The 23,442-nt window shown below is 38.6% G+C and overlaps 1 protein-coding gene across 1 annotated transcript in view; it reads right to left on the minus strand.

Annotated features, from left to right (window-relative positions):
• Positions 1 to 5,428: 5,428 nt before the first annotated feature.
• The window catches only part of atp8b3 (ATPase phospholipid transporting 8B3), a 34,419-nt gene continuing 16,405 nt past the window's right edge, over positions 5,429 to 23,442 (minus strand). Inside the window, exons 11-22 of the mRNA XM_053238292.1 lie at positions 22,488 to 22,628; positions 22,116 to 22,280; positions 18,629 to 18,740; positions 18,055 to 18,130; positions 17,817 to 17,940; positions 17,248 to 17,434; positions 16,847 to 17,070; positions 8,277 to 8,360; positions 7,968 to 8,192; positions 7,714 to 7,852; positions 6,193 to 6,323; positions 5,429 to 6,093 (exon numbers count right to left, since the gene is read on the minus strand). Coding sequence (XP_053094267.1) covers positions 6,019 to 6,093; positions 6,193 to 6,323; positions 7,714 to 7,852; positions 7,968 to 8,192; positions 8,277 to 8,360; positions 16,847 to 17,070; positions 17,248 to 17,434; positions 17,817 to 17,940; positions 18,055 to 18,130; positions 18,629 to 18,740; positions 22,116 to 22,280; positions 22,488 to 22,628 — 1,683 coding nt within the window. The 3' untranslated portion in view covers positions 5,429 to 6,018. The remainder of the gene's footprint in view (positions 6,094 to 6,192; positions 6,324 to 7,713; positions 7,853 to 7,967; positions 8,193 to 8,276; positions 8,361 to 16,846; positions 17,071 to 17,247; positions 17,435 to 17,816; positions 17,941 to 18,054; positions 18,131 to 18,628; positions 18,741 to 22,115; positions 22,281 to 22,487; positions 22,629 to 23,442) is intronic.

Raw genomic sequence — 23,442 nt, forward strand, 5'->3', positions numbered from 1 at the left:
GATTTGATAAAAGTAGGCCTGAATATTTAATAAATTTCTTAACTGTATTATCTATAAATGTAAAAATATCTTGGTCTATTTGTTCAGATGGCATTGTATTTGGCTGCCTTCCTCTACCACTTTTGTGCTAACATATTCACCAGCCCTTCACAGACTCGACATTCTGTTTCTCACTAATGAACAGTCCACAATCTGATGACAGAATGGTATCAGAAATGTATATAATCTTTATGGCTGTTTTAAACTGGACTTGTTTCTGATCTTCTTTTCACCCCTAATCAGTAAAAGTTTGAGGAGCCCATTTTAAAAGTAATGATGTAATGCACATGTTTTTCCCTCTTATATCCTACCCTATGGTAAACACAAGGACCTGGCAAGCTCGTGTTGACAATTAATTCTGAAATACCTCAAATGTTTTTTTGGGTTTTTTTTAAGTTTATGTAATCTAGCTGAAATTAACAATAATTATAATGATTAGTCCAGCAACTTGAAACTTTGTACTGTTTTTTTTCATAGTCTGTGTTTTTTTTCTCTTGTTTGTATGTGATGGCATTAACATTTCTTAACAAGAAGAAGACACTTTGAATTTTCCCAAAGAAGAGGTAAATCTACATTTGACTAAAATCAATGAAAACAATGGTTCAATTTGACTGTACACTTTTTGGGATTAACGTTACCATGTGAATATATCAACCCACAGAAGTTTATTTTATGGATTTTAAACTTTAATCTTTTTTTTTATTTTATTTCAATGTCATTCAAGTGCCCCAAACAATGATTGCAGGCTGACTTATTTCTGCATGAATGTAGTGGAGACTAAAACAGGAACGGCCTGCACTTAAACCAGGCTTAGACTACCAATTTGGCATGATTTAGACAGCGCACAATTTAGGTCTGGACAACATCGCAAACACCTCATTTGCCAATTGGGAAGATGTTGGTACAAAGTCAGTTTTTTGATCGTCTGCTTTTTTTCTTTCATCAGTGCCTTAGCACATGCTCTGAGTGATTCTCCATTCTTGTGATTAACTTCTCACTTCCCTTTATGCAACTTTCCTTCCATCATTAATCAACAAAACTAAATCATTAATTGACTGACTAAAATCAGCATGATGGATAGAATGTCTGAATAATTTGTCTAAAGCTATAAATGTAGAATATTAAGAACATTCAGTGATCACAGTAACAATGATGTAAAACAATATTGGCTGACATCTTCCCATTTAGCAAACGAGCTGCATGATTTGCGCACAGTGCAATCTTTTGTCAATCTTTTAGTAAAGTTGTGTGTAAATATTTGCATATGTCAAACCAAACTAAAATTTTGCGGTGGATTTACAAAAGTTTCAGAAACTCTGATTGTCTTCATGCTGGTGTGTGTATGTTGATAAAGCATGTTCCTGACACAGCTCATTTGCATTTAGTGACACTCAAAAAACTCCATGAAAGGTCAAGTTCACAGAGAGCTGAAATGAAATGACTAAAATGACTCATTTTTATACCAAGAAAAATATTTAGCAGTGTAACAGCACCTGAAAGGGTCAAAATCTAGAGACAAATTACAGAAAAGTTGAATTAGGTTAATTAAGTGAGGTGAAAAGAAAATGGTCTGATATGAAAAAAAGATCTACACTGTACCCAAGTGATCATGCACACCAAGCAGGTCACACAAGTAAACTGCAATTTTTAAAGTAGTTTTAAGTATTTTGGCTGAGATGCTAGAAGTGTTGCACAATGTTAAAAGAATTATACCAGTCTAAACATCCTTTCCCTCATAAGCAACACCTGTGCAAAATCGTCCATCAGTCCATGCTTTTTTTTTCATATTCTTTAATCAATGCCAGTAATATAAAAAAGACTGATTTTCACAAAATGCTCTTGATGGTACTCTTACTCCTTGACCTAGTGAACTAGCATGAGGATGTGTTTTTGTTAGAGACTCTAAAGCACTTCTGTAAGTGGCTCTGGATAAGGGCGTCTGCTAAATGCTGTAAACGTAATAAAAACAAGTAATTTAAACTTAAAAGTATATTCCGTATATAAAAGTGCAGTAATCCATGTAAATTATATGAATTAATGCTGATTAGTCAAGGTTTACATTAGTTAGTCTCCTTATGTGTAAATTAACACACACTCAGGAGAATGAGTCGGACACAAATGTCCTTCTGAAATTACGGAATTTTCGTGAATATCAAATTTCTTGTGTAAATGACCCTAAAAATGATTTACAAATAAATCCATTCCTATTCAGCTTGATACATGAGGCACACATGTGCTGAAGTGAGCTAGATGTGCTACTATGGGATGATTTTGCTGTCAGTGACAATCAGAAGGTAAATCTCATAGGAATCTCACAGTGTGAGGGGAAAAACAATGCACAATAAATAAGTTCCACTGAGATGTTATTGATCACCAGGAATTTCTGATCTGTCAGAAAATTGAACTGAACATTGTTTATGGTGAGTAGTGTCATGGAGATCATAACCCTAGTTAGTATGGTCCACTGATGTCTTGGTTATCATCAGTATGTGGTGGTTATTTCATTCAGTTCGTTTGTTTTTAAAGTTTAAGCAAATAAATCTGCACCTGAGGTGAGTAGAGGCATCACTGTCACTCAAACCTTGTGGTATTGCACAGGGTAAGCACCATTGTGATGTGATTTTCCCTATTGCGTTGTAGATTTCTGCAGTGTCAGCAGTAGTCAGATGATAAGACTTCTCTTGTCGCACAATGTAAGCCCAGCCTTAGAAGCAGAAGGGCTTGAAATGACAGGATGGGAAGGGTTGGGCTGGGTGGGATTTAAATGTTGCTGGAGGGGTCTTTGTTTCTTTTTTCTATCAGTGTTGTTTTTAATTGATTGTGTGCATGTATTGTTGCGATCCTATCCCATTTACATTTCTAATGTTCTTAGAGTATATTGATAATGCAGTGTGATCTCTCAGTTGCAAATTTGTAAGAATTCACATGAACCAAAGTGTATGACAAAGGTAACAAAAGGGTAACAAATGGGTAACATTGTCACAGTAGTAGGTTAATGTTCATAGTTTTTCTTGTTATTTCATTTTTATTAAACAAAATTGCTTTGCTTGTTGGAATTCCTGGAAACTCTGATGGTTTCATCCTGGTTTATATATATCTCAACTTCTTATGAATTGCAATTACTGGTCATTGTTTATTCACATGTGGTGCTTTTAATTTAAGTTGCAAAGTAATCAATACAGAAATACTACCAGCACTGTGGTCTCCCTGTACTATAACCCATCAATCAATCATGAATGAAGTAATTGTAGAAGACAACTAGTTTCACTAGAAAGAAAGACAGAGGGAACAGTCTGAGTAGAGAAGAAGCAAAAGGAAAAGAGACCTCAAAATGTACATGTTTTTACAGGTGACATTTCATTTCACAATGCACAGCTTAGGCTCAGTGTCCAAATGATATACCCTAAAGAATAAATAGCCGTTAAGCAAGTTGCCATTTGTAAAGAATAGGAACTAGGGCTCCATTTTTGACACAGCTTACAACTTTAGCCCTGTTGGCAGACTGTAAAAGATCTTCAAATGTCCTAGACACCAAGAAAAAAGCTGATTATAGACTATAGAGCATTTTAGAAAACCAGTATCCAGCTTTACCCAATACATAAAATACAACCTCTTGTGTTACACATCAATCAAGAAAGAAGTGAAAGACACACATATCCCTGAGAACACTGTACGTGGGAGAGGAACACACCCTGAATGGGATACCAGTCTATCAAAGGGCACATTCATGTAACAGCATAGTGTAGCCAATCCACCTAATGGCAGTCAGAGGAAACCAGAGAACCTGGAGGAAACCCACATGGACATGAGAAGAACATGCAAAACTACAAACAGACAGTAACCTGAACTCAGAATGGAACCATTTACCCTGGAGCTGTGAGGCAGCAGTGCTACCCGCTTCACCTCCACACCACCTGTATTGATCTGAAACATGCATTCATAAAACCTAGCTAATCAAATATACCTAGTACACCTATAATCTGCTGTTTTCTCAACATTACGAAGCATAGCACAGTGTATGCAGGTGCTCAAAATAAGAGTGATTCATGTGAGGTCTACTATTTACAGCAAGTGATTTAGCTCTGGATAAATATCATGTATGTTTTCCTTTCATACTATTTTACTCTAGCCTTTAAATAAGGTTTAGCCCACGACATATATATATATATATATATATATATATATATATATATTTATAAATTAGCATCTTATTGATACCTTCTTGTTTTGTTCTCATTGTGATTAATAATAATGGGCTTTTGTGTTATTGTTGTAACTAAAGCATTCAACACAGCTAATCTGAGCAGTCGCTTCTTTCATTTACACTTTAAGTGGATTTATATTTAGCCTGCATATGGCAATCTATTGTACATAAATTATTTCGAAGGTGGAATTTACAGTTAAAGAATTGTGCTGCATTTTTGCAGAGAGAGTCAACAACCCAGATTTTAAGAAAAAAAAAAAGTCCCCACATATGATGCCATGGTCTGGGCCTAGGCCCCTGATGTTTCCCCATTTCCTCATGTTTCTCTATTTTCCCCTTTCCTTGTGTTTCCTGTGTTTGTCTCTCCTTCTCTTCCTGTTTGTGTGTGCTTATGTGTGTGCACATGTGTGTCCCTGGGCGTGTCGCTCCACTATGCTCCACTTCCTGATTGAATCAGCGAACTCACCTGCTCCTCATCATCTCAGCCCTTAAAAACCCCGGTTCTCTAGTCACTTGTTTCCAGATCATTCCCTCTACCTGTGTGGTACTGACGCTAAGGGCTCCACGTGGTTTTGCTCTCCCTTCTGTTTCCTCTTGCATAGCTTGCATGTAACCCTGTATCTCCTGTCCTCCAGGGTGACGTCTTAAACGCTCAAGCAGCCTCGACAGAAACACCAAGCCACTCTTCATCGTCAGTCCTCCAACATCTCTACCTTCATTTATCCTCCAATAAAAAAAAAAATTAAATCCTCCGTTTAATTTTCTCTCACGTTCTGCTTTTGGGTCCAAAACAGTCACTGGTCATAACACCATTATTTTAGGAATTCATAGAAATGATTCATACTTATTAACAAAAAATAACAAGCAAACCCATAAAAATAATTTGTACTTGTGAAACATAAGTTTGGGCATTTGTAAAAAATAATCTGTGGATTTGTGAAGCATTAGACATAACTGTGCCCCAATTATAAGTATAAAACCTTACACACAGGCACAAATACATTTACATAAAAACACTTAGTGTCTACAACTACATATCATTGTATAACTCTTTCGGAATTGCTCTTCCACATCAACCTCAGCTGTAATCAGAAAAATCGGATCAGTGCTGCCATATTTTTTTTTCAGTGGATGTTCAAAAAGTCAAGGTTTTTTTTCTCAAATGAATATATAAGAGGGGAAAAGTTTACATTGCATACAGATAAGACACAACCTTTACCAAGAGCAGTTCTCTGTTCACAGTTTTTATTTTTTTAAGACCAGATACAGAGGGGGAAAACATATCAGAATCATATCAGAATCAATATTCGCCATATACATTTACATGTATTAGGAATGTTTCTTGGGGTTTAACACGATACATTCAACACACATACATCTCAGACAACACAACACAATTACCATCCTAATATGCAAATATTGCACCTTAACACCTTAACTATGAAGAATATTATGAATATTAAGAAGAATATTATGCAGTTCTGAAAAATGTAAACAGCAAAACTGTCCAAACTTTTGAGAAATGAGTCCCTGGTTCTTGTACATTCAGTAATAAAAATTTTGCAAAACACTGAACTATTTAACTATTTAGTTAATTATCCTGGCTTAGTGTCACATAAAAAAGAAACTGAAGAACTAAGTTCTGTCTGTTTTATAGAAAAGCAGTTCATAAATCTCTTATAAAATTTTTATTGTGTTTCCCATATGTTTAGTGGCGAACCGATCCTGTTCCTGTCTCATCCAGAGGAGGCTCCATAGGGCATTGAGGACTTTGCTTAGGACAAATGGTGATGAGGAGAGTCTTTCCTGATCCATGACTGTAGCTCAACTGGCTCCTTTAATGAATGGATCTAAAAAAAAAAAAGTACAAAAGCCTTATACTGTAAGTTAAAGATTTTTTTGACAGAGATATTCCCTATTGTCATAAGCCTGATGAAGAGTACTCTCACCTTGTGTTTGTTGGGGTTCACCAGGATCACTTTTAGAGCTTGTCTTGTAACCGAGGGCAAGACAGCAGTGCAGCTGGTTAGAAAAGCTGCCAACCATACAACAGGATTGGTGAAGGCATTTAATGAAGCTCCTGCCAAAACAATGAGTACAGTCTGAGAGTACAGATTATACTGTACCAGTGAATGCCTATTTGTAATCAGTGGGTTTCTGTCTTCTTATTTTAAAACAAGCCCCAAAAAAAAAAAAAAAAAAAAAAAGCTAAAAGCTGGAGCTTGGCTGGCAAAGGATATCAAACCAAGCCTGTTTTTTTCAGACTATTATTTCATTTAATTGCTAAAAATGCACAAAATCATATTGAAGTTATATTTTTTTGCCTGATTACTTTTTGGACATCATTGAATTGACAGTTGAAAACTGAAAAAAAAATTCTCTGGACATTTTCCAGTCTTCAACTGTTTAGTTTTTCTGTAAATCTGTGTGCACTGTAGCCTCAAATTCCTGTTTTTAGCTGGCAGGAATGGATCTTGATATGGTCTTCTGCTGTTGTAGCCCATCTGCCTCAAGGTTTGATGTGTTGTGCATTCTGAGATGCTTTTCTACGCAACACAGTTGTAAAGAGTGGTTATTTGATTTACTGCAGCCTCCCTGCCAGCCTGAACCAGTCTGGGCATTTAGGATAAATGTTATGTTTATACATTAGTGACCATGTAAGAAATACTTGTTTATGGCCTCTCTCATCAATAAGGCATTTCCAGCTGCAGAACTGCTGCTCACTGAATGTTTAGTGTTTTTTTTTTTTTTGCACCATTCTTTGTAAACTTTAGAGACTGTTGTGTGTGAAAATGATCAGCAATTTCTGAAATACTTAAACCAGCCCATAAACCAAAAACCATGCCACGGTCGAAGTCACTGAGATCACATTTTTTTCTCCATTCTGATGTTTGACTTGAACAGTAACTGAAGCTCTTGACTTGTATCTGAATGATTTTATGCATTGCTCTGCTGCCACATGATTGGCTGATTGGATAATTGCATGAATGAACAGCTGTATAAGTGTTCCTGTTACAGATGAAAGATGTGGATGGAGAGTGCAAATTAAAACTGGATCCTGGATTAAAACCTGCTCACATAAAACTAATAAATAATTTAATATGTACTTGATATAAGTATGTGTATATATATAAGGTCTGAGTATTCAATACATTTCTTAACTGTAATATCACTACATCCAAAAATAAAATAATAGTTTACCTGGCACCTAGTGTATGTCACACTGAATATGCTTTGACATAAAAAATGTGAGTATATTTGGCAGCATGCATATGAACTATGATTTTGATGATAAATATGATTTTTATATGCATATATAAAAGTATAGTCATCCTCAATAACCTACCCGAGACTGCTTATCAAATAGATTTTTCATTAACATAACATTAATCATAACATTGGCACCAAACTGTTCTACACCACATCTGCATGTATGTTAATGTTAATGGATATGAAGATGAAGAGAATACCAAAGAAACTGTAGTCTTTGGGGGAAGATGTAAACAGACGAGGGCCATGAAGGATAATGGTGGACAGGAAAAACAGAACCAGACTGACAAACACTGCAGCAAAATTGTACTTGGTCCAGTATGTAGTCCGTAGAATGATCTAAGAGACACATGCAAAAACAAAAATTTATATATATATAATTAATAAATTAAAAAGCAGAAAATTCACATTCAAATTATTCTGAAAGATTACACAGTTTTGAGAATAAAAATACCTCAGCAGTAACTGAGAAAACAGCTGACATTTCCACAGTAACAGCCAAAGTCTGATAGTCTAGGTCTGAGTCCTGAAATACCCCAAAGGGCAAGAAAAAGAGGATGATGGAGGTGTAGATGGAGTAGAGCAATGTCAGACATATGGTGAGGGGGTTGAAAAGCTCCTGCCTCTGTCCAGCCATGTAGAACTCTGGCCAGCGAAGACAGCTCTCAGCACTCATGTTCTGCACCAGGACCCAGATTCATGTGAATCATTCAGCAAATGAAAATCACTGTAAAGTTCTGATCAGATCAACTGTTCTACTCACCTGTTCAAATAAACCCAAGCACTGAACAGGCAGGGATGTGTACAAAATGGAGTAGAGGGAAATAAACCAGCTCTCATACATAAGCTAGATGATAAACAACAGAAGGTATGTTTTAGTCCAAATATTTCACATAAGTAACATCTCAGAATTGCAAAATAATTTACATATAAGTTGTGTAACTGCTATCAGACAAGCTAGAAGGGGAGTGAAGGGAACATTGTTACATAATTTTTTAATTCGTCACCCTGTTCATACTTCCAACACCAGAGGCACTATCCTGAAAAATAAATAAAAAATAAATTTTGTGTGACTTCATGTTCTGACGTCAGTTTCCTTTTCAAGTGTTCAGAAACATTCTGATCAGAGGTGAGCACAATTTTTTATTTGTTTTATTTTACGTTAAAAAAACTGAATGTTCAAAATTTTATTTTACAGAGGGTAGAGGATATTGATACTTTAGTCTTCTGTATTTTATTATCTAAATTATCTAAATTATTTATTTATCTTTTTATGGAAAACTTGCCGAAAAGCTTCACAACAGGTGTGGATCCCGCAGGAGGAAACAAAAAAGTTGTACAACATATGGTTTTTATTTTAATGTAGAGCTTTATAGGAAAACATGCTGTGAGGAGGGTTGCCAGGTTTGTTCAAACTGCCTACTTCAACAACAACTCAAAAACCAAAAAAAAAGACTTGAAATGCACATTTCTGATTTGTGGTATATATCTGCAATACGTGTATATTATACGCAGAGCCAGGCAACCCTGCTCACAGAACTTTTAGTTAGTTTTGGGGGTTTTTGGTCAGTGGTTTGTGCCCTGACCTAAACACTACATTGCCTTAATGAACTCCAAAATAAAACCATATTTCTGTACAAACAAAAGAAATATGTTTTCATTCAATCATTCTCCATTGTTCTTAAAAGAAAATAATTCTGGAAAAATATACAGCCATTATAATGAAATGCTGCTTAAAGGACCCCAGTCTGACTCACAGCAGCACTGTGTCCAGCTTATAAGATTGTAATAGCGTGTCCAGCAAATGTTTCTAATCTTTCTGGAATGTAACAAACCTAAAAAACTAAAGTAAATCTGATAAAAAAAAATTAGATATAATTATTATTGTCAACTGTAGCCTAAAAACAGTTTCTTGATTTGGGAAAGATACTGTTACTTTGAAAGCAAAAAGCTTGCTTACTCAGTCATATTAGACAGAAGATTTCCAGAAAGTTCCACAGGGTGGCTGGTCCAGGGCTCAATAAAGTGGCATTCTGCAAAGTATTTTTGCTGTTATAATTTATGACTGAAAAATTACTTCTTTTTCCAGCAGCCCTGTTTTTTTTAGCGTTTTCAGGCATTTCCAGAGTAAAGTGAAGGGGTTCACATTAAAAAAAAAAAAACTCAATATTGATAATTTTTACAAAACAGAAAATAGCAGAACTGCATTAAAACCTCCAAAGGTAAACTTGTTTACAATGAGAGTAAAAGTTTACTATGAGTATAAACTTTAATTTTCATGGGATATAAAATTTTGACTGGTAAATTTTAATTAGTGTGGTGTTTATTGCACTTGTGCCATAGCAATAAATAGCCTATTGAAAAAGTGGTATTAACAGTTGTTTTTTTTTTCTCTGGTACTGCTTTCAGAAAATAAAGTGTAATTACAGTATCTAAACACCTAGAATTTTATTTTAGATGTCTGGCACAATGACTGAGGACACAGGAACAGAATATGTCTATTGTAGTTGTCTGGCAGTCAAACGGAGGGATCGCAATTCTGGGGAACGCTTAATCATCAAGGCTATGCAGGTTGGATAGAGGAGTGGCAAGCAGACCAGTAGGAAAAGGCATGGTATGGGTGAGGTCATTTGGGAGGAATGCATTTGATAAAGGGGAAACCATTTATGAAGGGTTTTTTAGGTGAGTAATAGGGTTTTTAGATGATATGATGCTTAACAGGGATCCACTGGAGGTTTGGGGAATGTGTTGCCTGGACATAATGTTAGTGCGTAAGTGGGAAGAGATAAAGCCTGAATGCCACAAGAGATATAAAGTATGGATAAGAAGAGGGGGGAAGAGACTGGTTCAGACGGTTGGATTTTTTTGTGTGAATTGCCAAGGCACCACCAGTACCCAATGATGATATATGATATAATAATCTTGTGTGAGCTCAGACTCGAACACATTTTATGCCTCTGCCTTGCAGGCATTATGTTTTCAGTTTGTCTGTCTGTCCAAGGTTCTCGTGAACACAATATCTCATGAACGAGTGAATTTTTGTTGAATTGTTTTAGAATTTATACAGAATTATCATTGTAACCAGCAGATGAACTGATTAGATTTTGGAATTGAGCCAAAAAACAGGGTCAAGGACACAGCAAAGTCAAATGTCTGAAATGTTTTCTTCAATAGCTTCCTTCCTGTTTAAAGTGTATTCTAAGGGTTTCTAAGGGTATATCCGACATAAAAATTAGTAACAGAAGGACTATATTTTTGATGGCAGAGGCATCCCCTTCGACTCTATTGGCATCCCCTATGCTCTATTGGCATAAGTTCTACATATTTTTATTCTGAAGTGGATTTTTTTTGTGAATCATATTTTAGGTAAGCACTACATTCATAAATGCGGGTCACTGGAGGACTAGTGGTTAAGCTTCGCCGCTCTCACTGCTGCGGCCCGAGTTCGATTCCCGACCAGGGAACCACAAGACAGTGCCGGTCCCAAGCATTTCAAAATGATCAAGATTCCTATTACTAATCCCTAAGGCACATGCCTAGCAAAAATGTCCTAAATGACCTTTCTTCTCTTTGCTATGTTTTGCATTTGTGGCAGCAGGAGCAAGATCAGTAATAACTACATGGTGCTATGAGGTTGCTGTGGTATTCCTTGCATTTGCTAGGGTGTTGCTAGATGGTTGCTCTATACCAGGTAGTAGCTGGAGTGTTACTGAGCAGTTGGTACGGTATGGTTGCAAGGGTGTTGATAGGTGGTTACTAGAGTATTCCAAGTGGTTGCTGGGGTGTTGCGATGTGGGGTTGTTAGTGTGTTTCAAGGAGGTTTCGGTAGTTGGTTGTAGGTAGTTGGTTGCTAAGGACTCTCAGCTGGTTGCCAGCATGTTAATTGGTTGCCATCATATTTCAGGGAATGGCTAAGGTGTTAGAGCAATGCTATTTTAATTGCCTCCAGTATATCTGCATTAGCTCAGCCTGAAATTATGTGAAGGCTGGACCAACAACCTATTCCCCATGTATTTCTATGGGAGAAAAATGTACTTTGGAGCCTGGCTATGTGGCAATCATACTTTCAATCTTTCTCCAAAGCACAAGTACCCAATTCCCGTATGTGCCGAATATTGTGGTTCTATGTTAAAAAATTGCAAACTATGAAAACAGAACACATTGTTAAATAAAATAATTATAATAAGAATATTATGGAGAACAACACAGTTTGCTGTCTCTTAAGGTGACAAAAAAGTGTCTCACAGCAGTATAATAGCACTGTCTATGAAATGATGTTGTAATTTCAAAGTGCAGGTGTGCAGTGATGGTTATACTAGGGTGGTGCTTCATTAATGTAGGTGGGTGCTGGGTTTCTAAGGGTACAGCTGATATAAAAATTAGTAATAAGGACTAGACTTCTTGGTGGCAGAAGCATCCCCATCTAAGTTCTACATGCTTTTATTCTGAAGTGGAATTTTTATTCTGAAGTGGAATTAGTCTAGGTGAGTGCTGGGAGGTAGCAGCTGCCTCAGGATGAAGCTGTTGCAAAGTTTGGATCTTCCAGTACCTTCTGCCAGATAACAGGAAGGTGAAAATTCCATTTGATGGGTCTAAGAGATCAGTCACAGTGCTGTTGGCCTTCCAAATACAGCAACTGTGGTAGGAGGATATCGGTAAAGATGATCTACTGATGATCTTCTATGTCACCAGTATCACTTCTCTCTTTTCTCAAATGCACTGTCTACAATCAACTGTCTCTCTATCGCACAGAACAACCTCCAAGATCCTAACCTGTCTGGCTCCAAAGTGGCACATTCCACAAAGACTGCTCTTTTGGCCATCACTGAGAAGCTACATACTGCTAGATCAGCCAAACTGTTATCAAACTGTCCTCATCCTCCTTGACCTTTCAGCAGCATTTGACACAGTCAACCACAAAACTCTCTTGCCCACCCTCATGAGTCTTCATGGTGAATGCGTGGTGCATCATGGCAGTGGTTTGCTTCCTACCTGGAACATTGGTCATATCAGGTGTCATGGTGGGGATCTACATCTGCTCCATGCAAGCTCTCCACTGGTGTCCCACAAGGCTCAGTACTTGGTCCTCTTCTGTTCTTCCTCCATACTCAATCTCTTGGTGAGGTCATATCCTCGCATGGGTTTTCATACCACTGCTATGCAGATGACACTCAACTCATCCTCTCCTTCCCTTCCTCAGGCACTCATGTTTCTGCTCAGATCTCAGCATGTCTGGCAGACATCTCATCATGGATGGCAGCTCATCAGCTGAAATTTAATCCCAAAACTCAACTGCTGTTCATCCCAGGTGATTCAGCCCCATGTCAGGATCTTGTAATTTCCCTTGACAACTCTCTGATCTCATCTTCGGTCACTGCACACAACCTTGGGGTACCCATGGACAATCAGCTGTCCTTTTCCTCTCACATTGCTAATAAGGCACACTCATGTTAGTTTCTCCTTTACAACATCAGAAGGATTTGTCCATGTCTATTCACACAGGCCACTCAGGTGCTTGTTCAGTCCCTTGTCATTTCAAGACTGGACTACTGCAACACGCTTGTGGCAGGTCTGCTTCTGAGCTCCATTCAACCTCTGCAACTGATCCAGAATGCAGCTGCATGACTTGTTTTCAACCTTCCTAAGTTCTCCCACACCACCGCATTGCTATGCTCCCTCCACTGGCTTCCTGTAACTGCCCACATCAGATTTAAATCACTGATGCTTGGGTATAAAACCAACAACGGACCATTACCCACTTACCTCAAACCATTTATCACACCCTGCACCACGCTCCCGCCGATCCTCTAGCACTGTTTGACTGGTCCCACCATCTCTCAGAGTACAAGGAAGGCATGCATCAAGACTCTTCTCTGTTCTGGCACCTAGTTGGTGGAATGAACTTCCCCTAGAACAGCTGAGTCACTGGCAGTATTCAACCTTCTACCTTCTACATTCTACCTTTTCCTGAAGTACTTAAATTAGCACTTAAAAAAAGTGTTGTCTGTATGCTTCTCTTATTATATTACCTCCCCAACAGACTTTTTAGACTGATGTTACTCTTAGTCCATGACCTAGTGAACCAGTATCAGGATGGAATTATTGATAGAGACTTCAAAGCACTTCTGTAAGTCGCTCTGGATAAGGGAGTCTGCTAAATGCCATATATGTAAATGAATCTTTCATTTTATTGGCACTGAGAGATAGATCATTGTCTCTGCACTAGTCTACGAGCTGCTCCACCTCCTCCCTGTACATTTGTTGCTGATGAACCTACTATGAACATGTCATTAGCAAATTTGATGATGTGATTTGAGCTGTGCATTGCAGCACAGTTGTCAGTCAGCAGTGTAAACAACATTGGATTGAGCACATTGCCCTGGGGAGCATGGCTTCTCTGTACAGATGGTGGAATGAGCTCCCCCTGGCTGTTAAAATGCCTGAGTAACTGAATCTTCACTAAGCACTTAAATGAACACTAACAATCCCATGATTTGTGTGTTTCCTTACTGTACTAACTTCTCTCTAATATCGCTTTAGCTTGATAGTATCTTTAAACCCTGGTCTATTTGTACTAGCATGAGCATATGTTTTTGATGAAGCTTACAAAGCACTTCTACAAGTCACTCTGGATAAGGGCATCTGCTAAATGTTGTAAAAGTAAGTGTGATAACAGCCTATGTGGTAAGAATGCGATACACTATTACAGTAGGCTACAATCACTTTTCATCCTAGTCATATTTTGCGTCAAAAAAAAAACAAAAAAAAAACAAATGCATACTCAATTATATTGGGAATTAAAGGGGAATTAAAGAACATGTATCCCTCCATATAGGCACACAATGTTTTCAAAATTGCAAAATAAAATTTTTTAAATTATTTTGTTACTTCATGTGCATTTTTTCCATCTGCCTTCCATCTGAAGCTGGCTGGTAACACACCACAAACACTGTCCAACTGTCTTTTCATCTCTGCCCTGACTGCAACTGACTACTCTCGCCGACCTACAATTTCACCATATCTTCTGTGGAGGGATGCATCCTAAATGTATTATTACCCTGTCCCAAATGGAACTGTCATGAATTCCCCCACTGTGTGTGTGTTTCCCTGGTTTAGATCCTTGCTTATGTTTCAATTCTATTTCTGCCTGCATGTGTTTTGAACCCTGCTATGGACTGTGATGATGACTACTGGACTACCCAAAATAAACACTATGCTGATTTTGCGCACTTGCGTCCTGCCTCATCACACGACATATTACAGAAGACTTCGCTGTCTAAGGACACAGCAGTTTGCCATACAAAGACGGAGACTGAGTGCTGTAAAGAAGTTCCATGGCTTTTTTGGTGGAATCATGAACCCGCACCTCCCACTGCTCCCAAAGCCACCCCACTGTTTTTGAACTCTGAGAGGAGCTCCCATGCTACAAAGGAGTAGGTAGTCAGAACACTATGAGACCTGTGACAAGGCTCTGCTCCACCTCCTGACCCTGACAAGGACATCGTGGCTCTGCCTTCTGCCTCCCTATCTAATTCTCCATACGCACATGTACATCCGGAAGATATGTTTAAAAGGAGTTAGACATCTGGAATACATTGTATTTAAGTATTTTATTTCGGTATTCTGAACACTGCCTGCGTCACTTACGGACTCAAAAATATTTGCAACCACCATATTGCACCAAAAGAAACTGGTAACCAACTGAATTTGACTGAATTTAACTGAATTTGACTGAGTCTCAAGATTCAACAGCCCCAGAAGTAAGTGAATGTTTAATATACCTTATGTTTCATGGGTTTAGTGTCTTTGAATCAATTATGCTAGATTCTCCCTTATTGTAATTGCATTTTATCAGTTGTACATAGCTTTCTCTCTAACATAGCTTTCTCTTTAACTAGCCTGTAAATTGGTTAAATGTTATGCTAGATAACTAGTTTATATATAGCAGATATGTGGTAATATACTGTATTGTCAGCTAGTCATCACTATGTACATCTGTGGTTCAGGCAAGTCCTGTCTGTGCCTGAACTTCTAACCAAGGTTCATACTATGGGGCCTCAGCAACACATTGTTTTTGATGCAATCCCTACATCGAAGTCGGTGACCAGCAAGCAGAAGAGCATGTCCAGTCTTATGGATTGAACCACAGTGTCTAAACCTATTTGGGCTGCCATTTTAAGGGGAGCTGCAATGGTTAGGCCGGAGCCTGCCATCTGTGACTGTGAGGGCCCTTTTCTGGATGCTATAGAGTCGGGATCCAAGTGACAGTCGAGTACTACGTGGAGGGCTTGGACCCTGAGCTATAAGGAGGGCTCTGCTGAAGAGCATGAGCCATAGTATGAGGCTTCAGCCCTAATATTTCTAACTGAACTATGTCTGATTTTAAGCCAGCCATTCCCTTGGAGAGAATCTTGAAGCCTTTCTTGATTTTGTATTACACATCAGCCAGTTCCATCCTGAATGTTAGCAGCTTGCAGCCTGATTAATTGGATACAGTGGTGACAGGCACACACTTGGAAGTTTAGCTGAGTGCAGTGCAAATTGTTTCTGTCTCAGCAAAGATGTGGCCGGCAGTGTTAAGTGATGGAGGGAAGGCAACTTTGGCCTATTTGTACCGTTAGCACAAATAGGCCAAAGTTAGAATGGGTGAAATAAAAACGGAAGTAGGCCATTTTAGGCCAAAACTTTTTTGTGGCATCTCTAATAAATATAGTTAACTGGTGTTAAATTTATATGTGTCTAATGTTAGCTGAGTGAAACACACATCGATAGATTTTATTCCATAAAAATGAACTAACAAAATTCTCCATTTAACTTGACTGAAAGTGAGGGAAACACATTAGCTTATCTTTTAAGTGGAAAACATTTTCAGGCCATGACAGATATTGGGGGAAAGAGAAAGACTACGCTTTTGGCTTATTTTTGAGTGATAACTTGTAGCAGCATAGCACCTATGCAAAATGGATAAAGGTTGGCAGGTCTGGATAAGCTCTTGGGCACAGTCATTGACTCAAAACTCACCTTTAATAAGAACTGTGAATTGTGTGTAAAAAGGCAAAACTGAAAGATACAGAAAAACTTTTGTACTATCAGTTACTTCTGTGTTAAATAAAGATTGAGGTTCAGTATACAATAAAATGACAAAAAAAAACACAGTACAGGCACTTATTAAAAAAAAAAAAAAAACAGGTTAGATTTTTATACCCAGGTAATGGGATTTTCTATAGTAAGCACTTAGACCCAACTCCTGGAAAAATGTGAAGTTTATATTTATGCATCTAAGGGTTAATCTTCAGTCAATCAAAGGCAGTTCTGTGGAGTCTGCAGGTTTACCTGGGCACTGAAGCCATTGTACAAGCTGAACCAGATGTTCACCAGAGCGAAGGAAGTGGTTTTATACAGGAAGTAACTCAGAAAGCTGCAGATGCGGCGGTAAGACCAGTGGCCATGGACCAGCAGCAGTCTTTGCAAGAAGCGAAACTGTGCCAGTGCAAAGTCTGCATTCCGTACAGCCTGGCCATCTTCTACACCACGTATACCAACCCCTATATGTGCCACTATGTTGATATGTGGAAAACAGAGAGAGTTGTAGTCACTTTTTAAGATCTGGACACTATACAGTTTTTGACAATATTAGATTAACATATCTGACCACTGCAATATCTATTTAAAAAATTTAAAAAAACATCTTGTCTTTTTTTGATACTCCAATTTAGTCTTTCTCTGCTCCTTACTCTTAATCATATTCACATCGTTGGCACCATCTCCTATTGCCATTGTGATGGAGGAAGCAAACTTCTTCACCAGCTCTACAATTTTAGCTTTCTGCCCCGGGGTCACACGGCAACACAGCACTGACTGGCACTGGTTGCACAAAGACACAAACCTGGCACCCAACTCAGGTGTCTTGATTAGTTCTTCCTACAAAAAAAATCAAGAAAAGGAGTTTTGGGGTGGACATGATGTAATACAGGAAACATTTTCAAACTATAGAACTTGAGTAGGATACTTTGGGCAAACTATTGATTCCATAGTCACCTACAGACTAAAATTCAGTTTTTCCATAAGCTTCATAACTCCACCTTCTTTAATTTTACAAAACCTTTTTTGCTGCCTACACACTGGAAAACAAGCTGCCTTGCATTTTATAGAAAAGTTAAGCTGACTTTTGGGAGAAATGGAACTGCCTGAAGATTTGCAGCATATTCCTGTTTCTTCTGACATAACTTGGCAAAATGCTCAGCAAAGATTGACATATGACATACGACATGACATATATGCATTCACAAAATCAGATACTCACAAGTTCAAATCCATCAACAACAATGGCAGCTTCATGCCACTGAGACATTTTGTGTGTGCTCCAAACATCAGACACTTTACCCTTATTGAAACATAATTCTGGGCAGGGAGACTGAAGAATCTCTCTGAAAATGAAATTTTTAGATATCCATCACTACACTGGTGCATTAGTCAATTTTAAAAATTGTGTTTGTATATGAATACAAATGTATGTGTGTGGACGCATCCATGCACCTGACCTGAGCTCCTCGCCTTGAAACAGTTTTGTATCTGGATCCATCAGCTTGCAGGCATAACCCACATTCACAGCTGTTTCTGTTCATTTTAAGATAGAGAAATTAGTCACCCTCTATTAAGGAGATACCATGTCTTGCAGTGTAAATTGCTCCAAATGATTCCAAGAAAACCTCTTTTCCACATCTAAGCTGTGTGTTAGTGTGAATGGTGAAATGTATGTTTGACTCTGAGCTGTGTCAGTGAAGCGGAAAAACAGGAAGGATCTGCTGGGAATCCATGCCAGCCCATAGAACACTGTGAGCTTTTTTATAAAATTTGGCACAGTGATAGAGGACAGTTCAGCCACCTACAAAGCAATTGTGGTGTACAACCTTCAAGTGCTCTAGTGCCAAAAACAGGGCAAATTTGGACATGCATTTGCAATAATAACTTTGCAATGCAACGTTGTAGAAACACGATTCCACTTTCCTCTGATTTTTTTGGTCATGATGTTAATTTCTGGATTTCTTGGATTCGCATCACTAGTACTATATGATTCTGCACTGTGATTAGGAACCTTTGTAGAAATCACAGTACCTGTCTTATCTCCAGTCAGCACCCACACTTTCACCCCTGCCCGTCGAAGGCTGACAATGGTCTCTGGGACACCTTCCTGTAGACGGTCCTCAATAGCTGCCACCCCCAGGATCTAAAAAAAAAAAAAAAAATTTATTGTAATACAAGTGCTACAAATGCTAATTAAAAAAACTGTAGGTTGCATAAGTATTCATCCCCCTGAGTCAATGCTTGGCACAACTACCTTTGGTTGCATTTACAGCTGCAAGCCTCCTGTGATATTTATATTTAAACTTTGCACATCTGGATCCAGATATTTTAGCCCAATTCTTCTTGGCAAAATTGCTTAAATTCAGTCAGACTGAATGGGGACCATTGGTGGACAGCGATTTTCAGGTCTTGCCACAGATTCTCTGGGATTTGACTGGGCCAATCTAACACATTAGGTTCATTGTCCTGTGGGAAGGTAAACCTCTGACTCAGTCTTTTGCCCCAATCACTGCATGCTATGGTTTTCAGCATATGCTGTGTGGCTTCCAGTGCTTCCATGTTTTTGTTTTGTTTTGATCACCATCCATGTGGATTTTGTTTTGATGTAAATCCTGTCGCCACCCCTACTCTCTCGTTGATTTATTGCTATATTGTGTGTTGATTGTTCTCATCTGTTTTGTATTCATTTCTGAACAGTTTGCCTATGTATATCCTCATGCTATGCTTATCGTGCACTGTATTAAGACATACTTTTTTCCCCTGTTTCCAAGTTCTGTGTTTCCTAGGCTTGTTTAGTGTTTTTCATGTTACTTCCTGGTTTTGACCCTTGCTTGTATTTCTGGTTTTGAATATGGATTATCCAAGTTTGTTTCTGCCTGCCTGTGTTTTGCTAGTGTTTTCCTGTTCGTGTTTTCAAATCATTTGCTGGGAGTTTCTTGCCTGTGTCAGTGTTTAAATTATACTGGGTTTTTTTTTCATCTATAATTTGTGATTTTATATAATTATCATTTTTGTTGTATTTTTCATTTTCAGCTTCTAACACATTTTCACTTTCTCGAAGAATGCTTTTTCTTTTTTTGTCTAAGACAGCAAGAGGAGGCCATCTGTGTTGGTTCTGCCTAAAATCATCTCAACAAAGCCTTGACTAAGGGTATGTTTAACATGGCAACCATTCAGCTTGTTCAGTGTGTTGAGTGCAGGATGTTTAGTCATTCTTCCTCCTGCATTAATAGTAGCTTTATTTGTGATAAGTGTATGTTAGTTAGCTCCCTGATGGAGAAGATTGCAGCATTAGAGGTGCGCATCCAGACATTAGAGGGGGTTAGCGAGAGTGAGAGTAGCGTATAGTTCCGGTAGGGGAAAGATAGGATGCCTTAGGCATTACAGCCCTCATAGCAAGCTGAATGGGTGAAGATCCAGCGGCATAATTGCAAAGCCAAAGCTAACGCTAAGTCTTGCCCATGGGATCATCACTCCTCTCCGCTTCACAAGTCAAACAGGTTTGCTCTCCTCAGTGAAGATCCCACTGAGAAGCCTGAAAGAGCTCTGGTTATGGGACACTATCTTATGGCACATGAAATTAGCTAGGCCTTTAGGGGCACCAGCAGCACTAGTTGCGTGTGTACAGGAAGCCAGGGCAACAGATATAGCAGGTAATCTTAGGCAAGGTCTTAGGCAAGCACAGGTTCTCAATGATATACATTCACATAGGAGCTAATGATATACACCTCTATCTGTCAGAGGTTACTAAAAGTAACATTGTAGAATTGTGTAAATTAACAAAGGTGATGTACAATGCAGAAATATGCTCTGGCCCCACTGGTGATGTAGCTTACAGAAGGTTATGGTCGTTGAACTGCTGGATGTCCAGGTGCTGCTCTGAAAAATATGTGGGCTTTATAGATAATTGGAGTAGTTCTGAGGGAAAGGCTGACCTGTTAGTGCGAAACAGTATTCATCCCGCTCGGGAAGGTGCTGCTTGCATTTCATGCAGCGTAGCTCATAGTCTCAGAACAGGCCTAGTTAATCAGTGACAGTCCAGAGACAAGGCCAGGGAGCAGACAAGCAGGCTAATCCAACCTGGTAGCTACTAGCTGCTAGCTGCCTTGAGTCATCACTCAGTTTCCACCATATTGAGACTGTGACTGTTTCCTGAGCTAAGCAAAAATGTTAAAATACACAGAAAGTTTGTTTTATTAACCTAATTAACATATGCACTTTACCATGCTGCCGCATCAAACACACATTCATGTCAGCTACCATACATAGTTTTATAAATAATCTCCCTGTGTTATCAACCTTGATTGGATCACTGTCTGTCCCCACAGAACTTGATCAGGCAACTGATTGCATAGAGTCAGTGTTCCTCTACACTCTAGATAATGTAGTCCCACTTAAAAGAAAAATAATTAAAGAGAAAAAAATAGCAGCCAGGTATAACAATCACACTAACACCTTAATACAGACCACTAAAAAATTAGAACATAAATGGCATCAAAATAAATTGGTACTATTTCAAATTGCATAAAAGGAGAGACTTCATAGCTAAAGAAAGGCTCTTACCACTGCTAAATCAGTTTACTTCTCTACCCTAATAGAAGATAGCAAAATAATCCAAGATTCTTATTTAATATTTGTAGCAAAATTAACCAGGAACAAGACAACCATAGAAAGTAATTTCACTAATTTCCTCATCAAAATCATCAACTTATGTACCAGACCCCTTCTTCCTTTAGCACTGGATATGTACCTAAACCCTTTAAACTAGCAATTATCAAGCCCCTGATTAAAAAAACCCTACCTCAACCCCTGTTAGCTGTCCAACTATAGGCCAATATCAAACCTCCCCTATGACTCAAAGATCCTAGAAAAGGAATAGGAATAGGACTTCTCTATGCATACTAAAGTAAAGTTTTGTGTTCCGCAAGGCTCTGTTCTAGGCCCAGTGCTCTTGTCTATATATATGCTTCCTCTGGGTACAATTATTTGTAAACATGGTATTAGTTTCCACTGTTATGCTGATGACCCACAACTGTATGTTTCAGCAAAGCCAGATGAGAGACATCAGCTTAATAAAGTTGAGGAATGTGTTAAGCACATTAGACACTAGATGCTTTGTTTGGTAGGGTTCGTGGTGGAAATAAAATCTAGTCACTGCTGTCATCTGGTGGAACTGATAGAATATTTCAAGCTGCAAGTATCTCTATAAAGAAAGCATTTTTAAAAATAGCTTTATATAATATTTACTTAACATGGGGAAAATATGCAACACAAGAAAACAGTAACCCAAATGTGCATGCAGATGTCTTTTCAGTATTGACATAGAAAAAAGCCTGTTAAGCTTTTATTCTGAACTGAAAAAACTACTTAAATACCAGACCCTGACTTGACTGGTCAGGCCCAGACCACGGTGCTGACTGACTTGTAAAAAGTAATCACAACAACTGACTTTTAAATAAAAATGAAAAAAGTTACAAGTCAGCTGTGACATATTTTGCAAAACAGTCTGTTATCATACCGTCAGTTCTCTTTCCATTTGGTCATGCAACTCCTCCAGTATATTCTCTTGACAAGTGGTTGCCATGGCAACCTGCCGGAGAGTATGGCTCCACTCCACCCACTGAGCCTCACCTACAGTGCGTACAGCCACACAAAGTGTCCGCAGACAGCTCTGAGCAAAAACCTGCCACCACAAACACAGACACTAATTAACTGTTAATTATTTCCATTTCACCTTCAACAAGGTCATGGTAAGGCAACATACATACTGAATGCAACTACAAAAGTTCAGAGTTCAGAATTATGCTCAGTATATTAAATGGTCAAGAAAGGTCAAAAGATCACAAACACAAATTTTTAAGTAGACGGTGAACAGCCCATCAGCACTAACCTCAAGCGCATGCTCTGTGCTATCTTCATGCAGATTGCCTTTTTGCAAACGCTCCAGAACTACAGCATCGGCACCTTTGCAGTAGAGTTTTATTGCTCCCTCTGGCGTTCTCACTGCACACACACACACACACACACACACACACGCAAACACACACACACACACACACACACACACACACATACACACACTTCAGTTTCTCCGTATTTCATCTTCAAAGCTAAAATTATGTTTTAGCTAAATTAAGTACTTATGGGATGGACAAATCATAAATCTGTAAGTTTTAAAAGTAAAAGCTCTAATGTGCAGCATAGTGTATAGTGTAAGTTACATTACCATGCCACATTTGGATGGGGCCAGAGCACATTACTGCATCAAACATCAGCATTACTGCCTAGGGCCTCCCTTTGCTCTCAAAATAGCTTCAATTTATTGTGGCATGGTTTCTACAAGATGTTGGAAACAGTCCTTTGAGATTCTGGTCAATGTTGACATGATTGCATTATGCAGTTTCTGCAGATTTTTCAGGTGCACTTTCATGTGGTGAATCTCTCATTCCATCACATCCCAAAGGTGTTCAATAGGATTCAGATCCAGTGAATGGGAAAGCCACTGAAGAACACTGAACTTATTGTCATGGTCATAAAACCAGTTTGAGATGACTTTTGCTTTGTGACGTGTTGCATTATCATGCAATTAGAAGCCATTAGAAGATGGTAAATTGTGGCCATGAAGGGATGCACACGGTCAGCAGCAATACTCAAATAGGCTGTGGCATTCAAGTGATGATTGATTGGTATTAATAGGCCCAAAGTGTGACAAGATCATTCCCCACACCACTACACCACCTCCACCAGCCTGGACTGTTGACAGAAGGCAGGCTGGTCCATGGATTCATGCTGTTTGCACCCAAATCTGACCCTACCATCTGAGTGCCTCAGCAGAAATCAAGCTT

This window comes from Pangasianodon hypophthalmus, chromosome 11, assembly GCF_027358585.1.
Source record: "Pangasianodon hypophthalmus isolate fPanHyp1 chromosome 11, fPanHyp1.pri, whole genome shotgun sequence".
NCBI classification, from domain to species: domain Eukaryota; kingdom Metazoa; phylum Chordata; class Actinopteri; order Siluriformes; family Pangasiidae; genus Pangasianodon; species Pangasianodon hypophthalmus.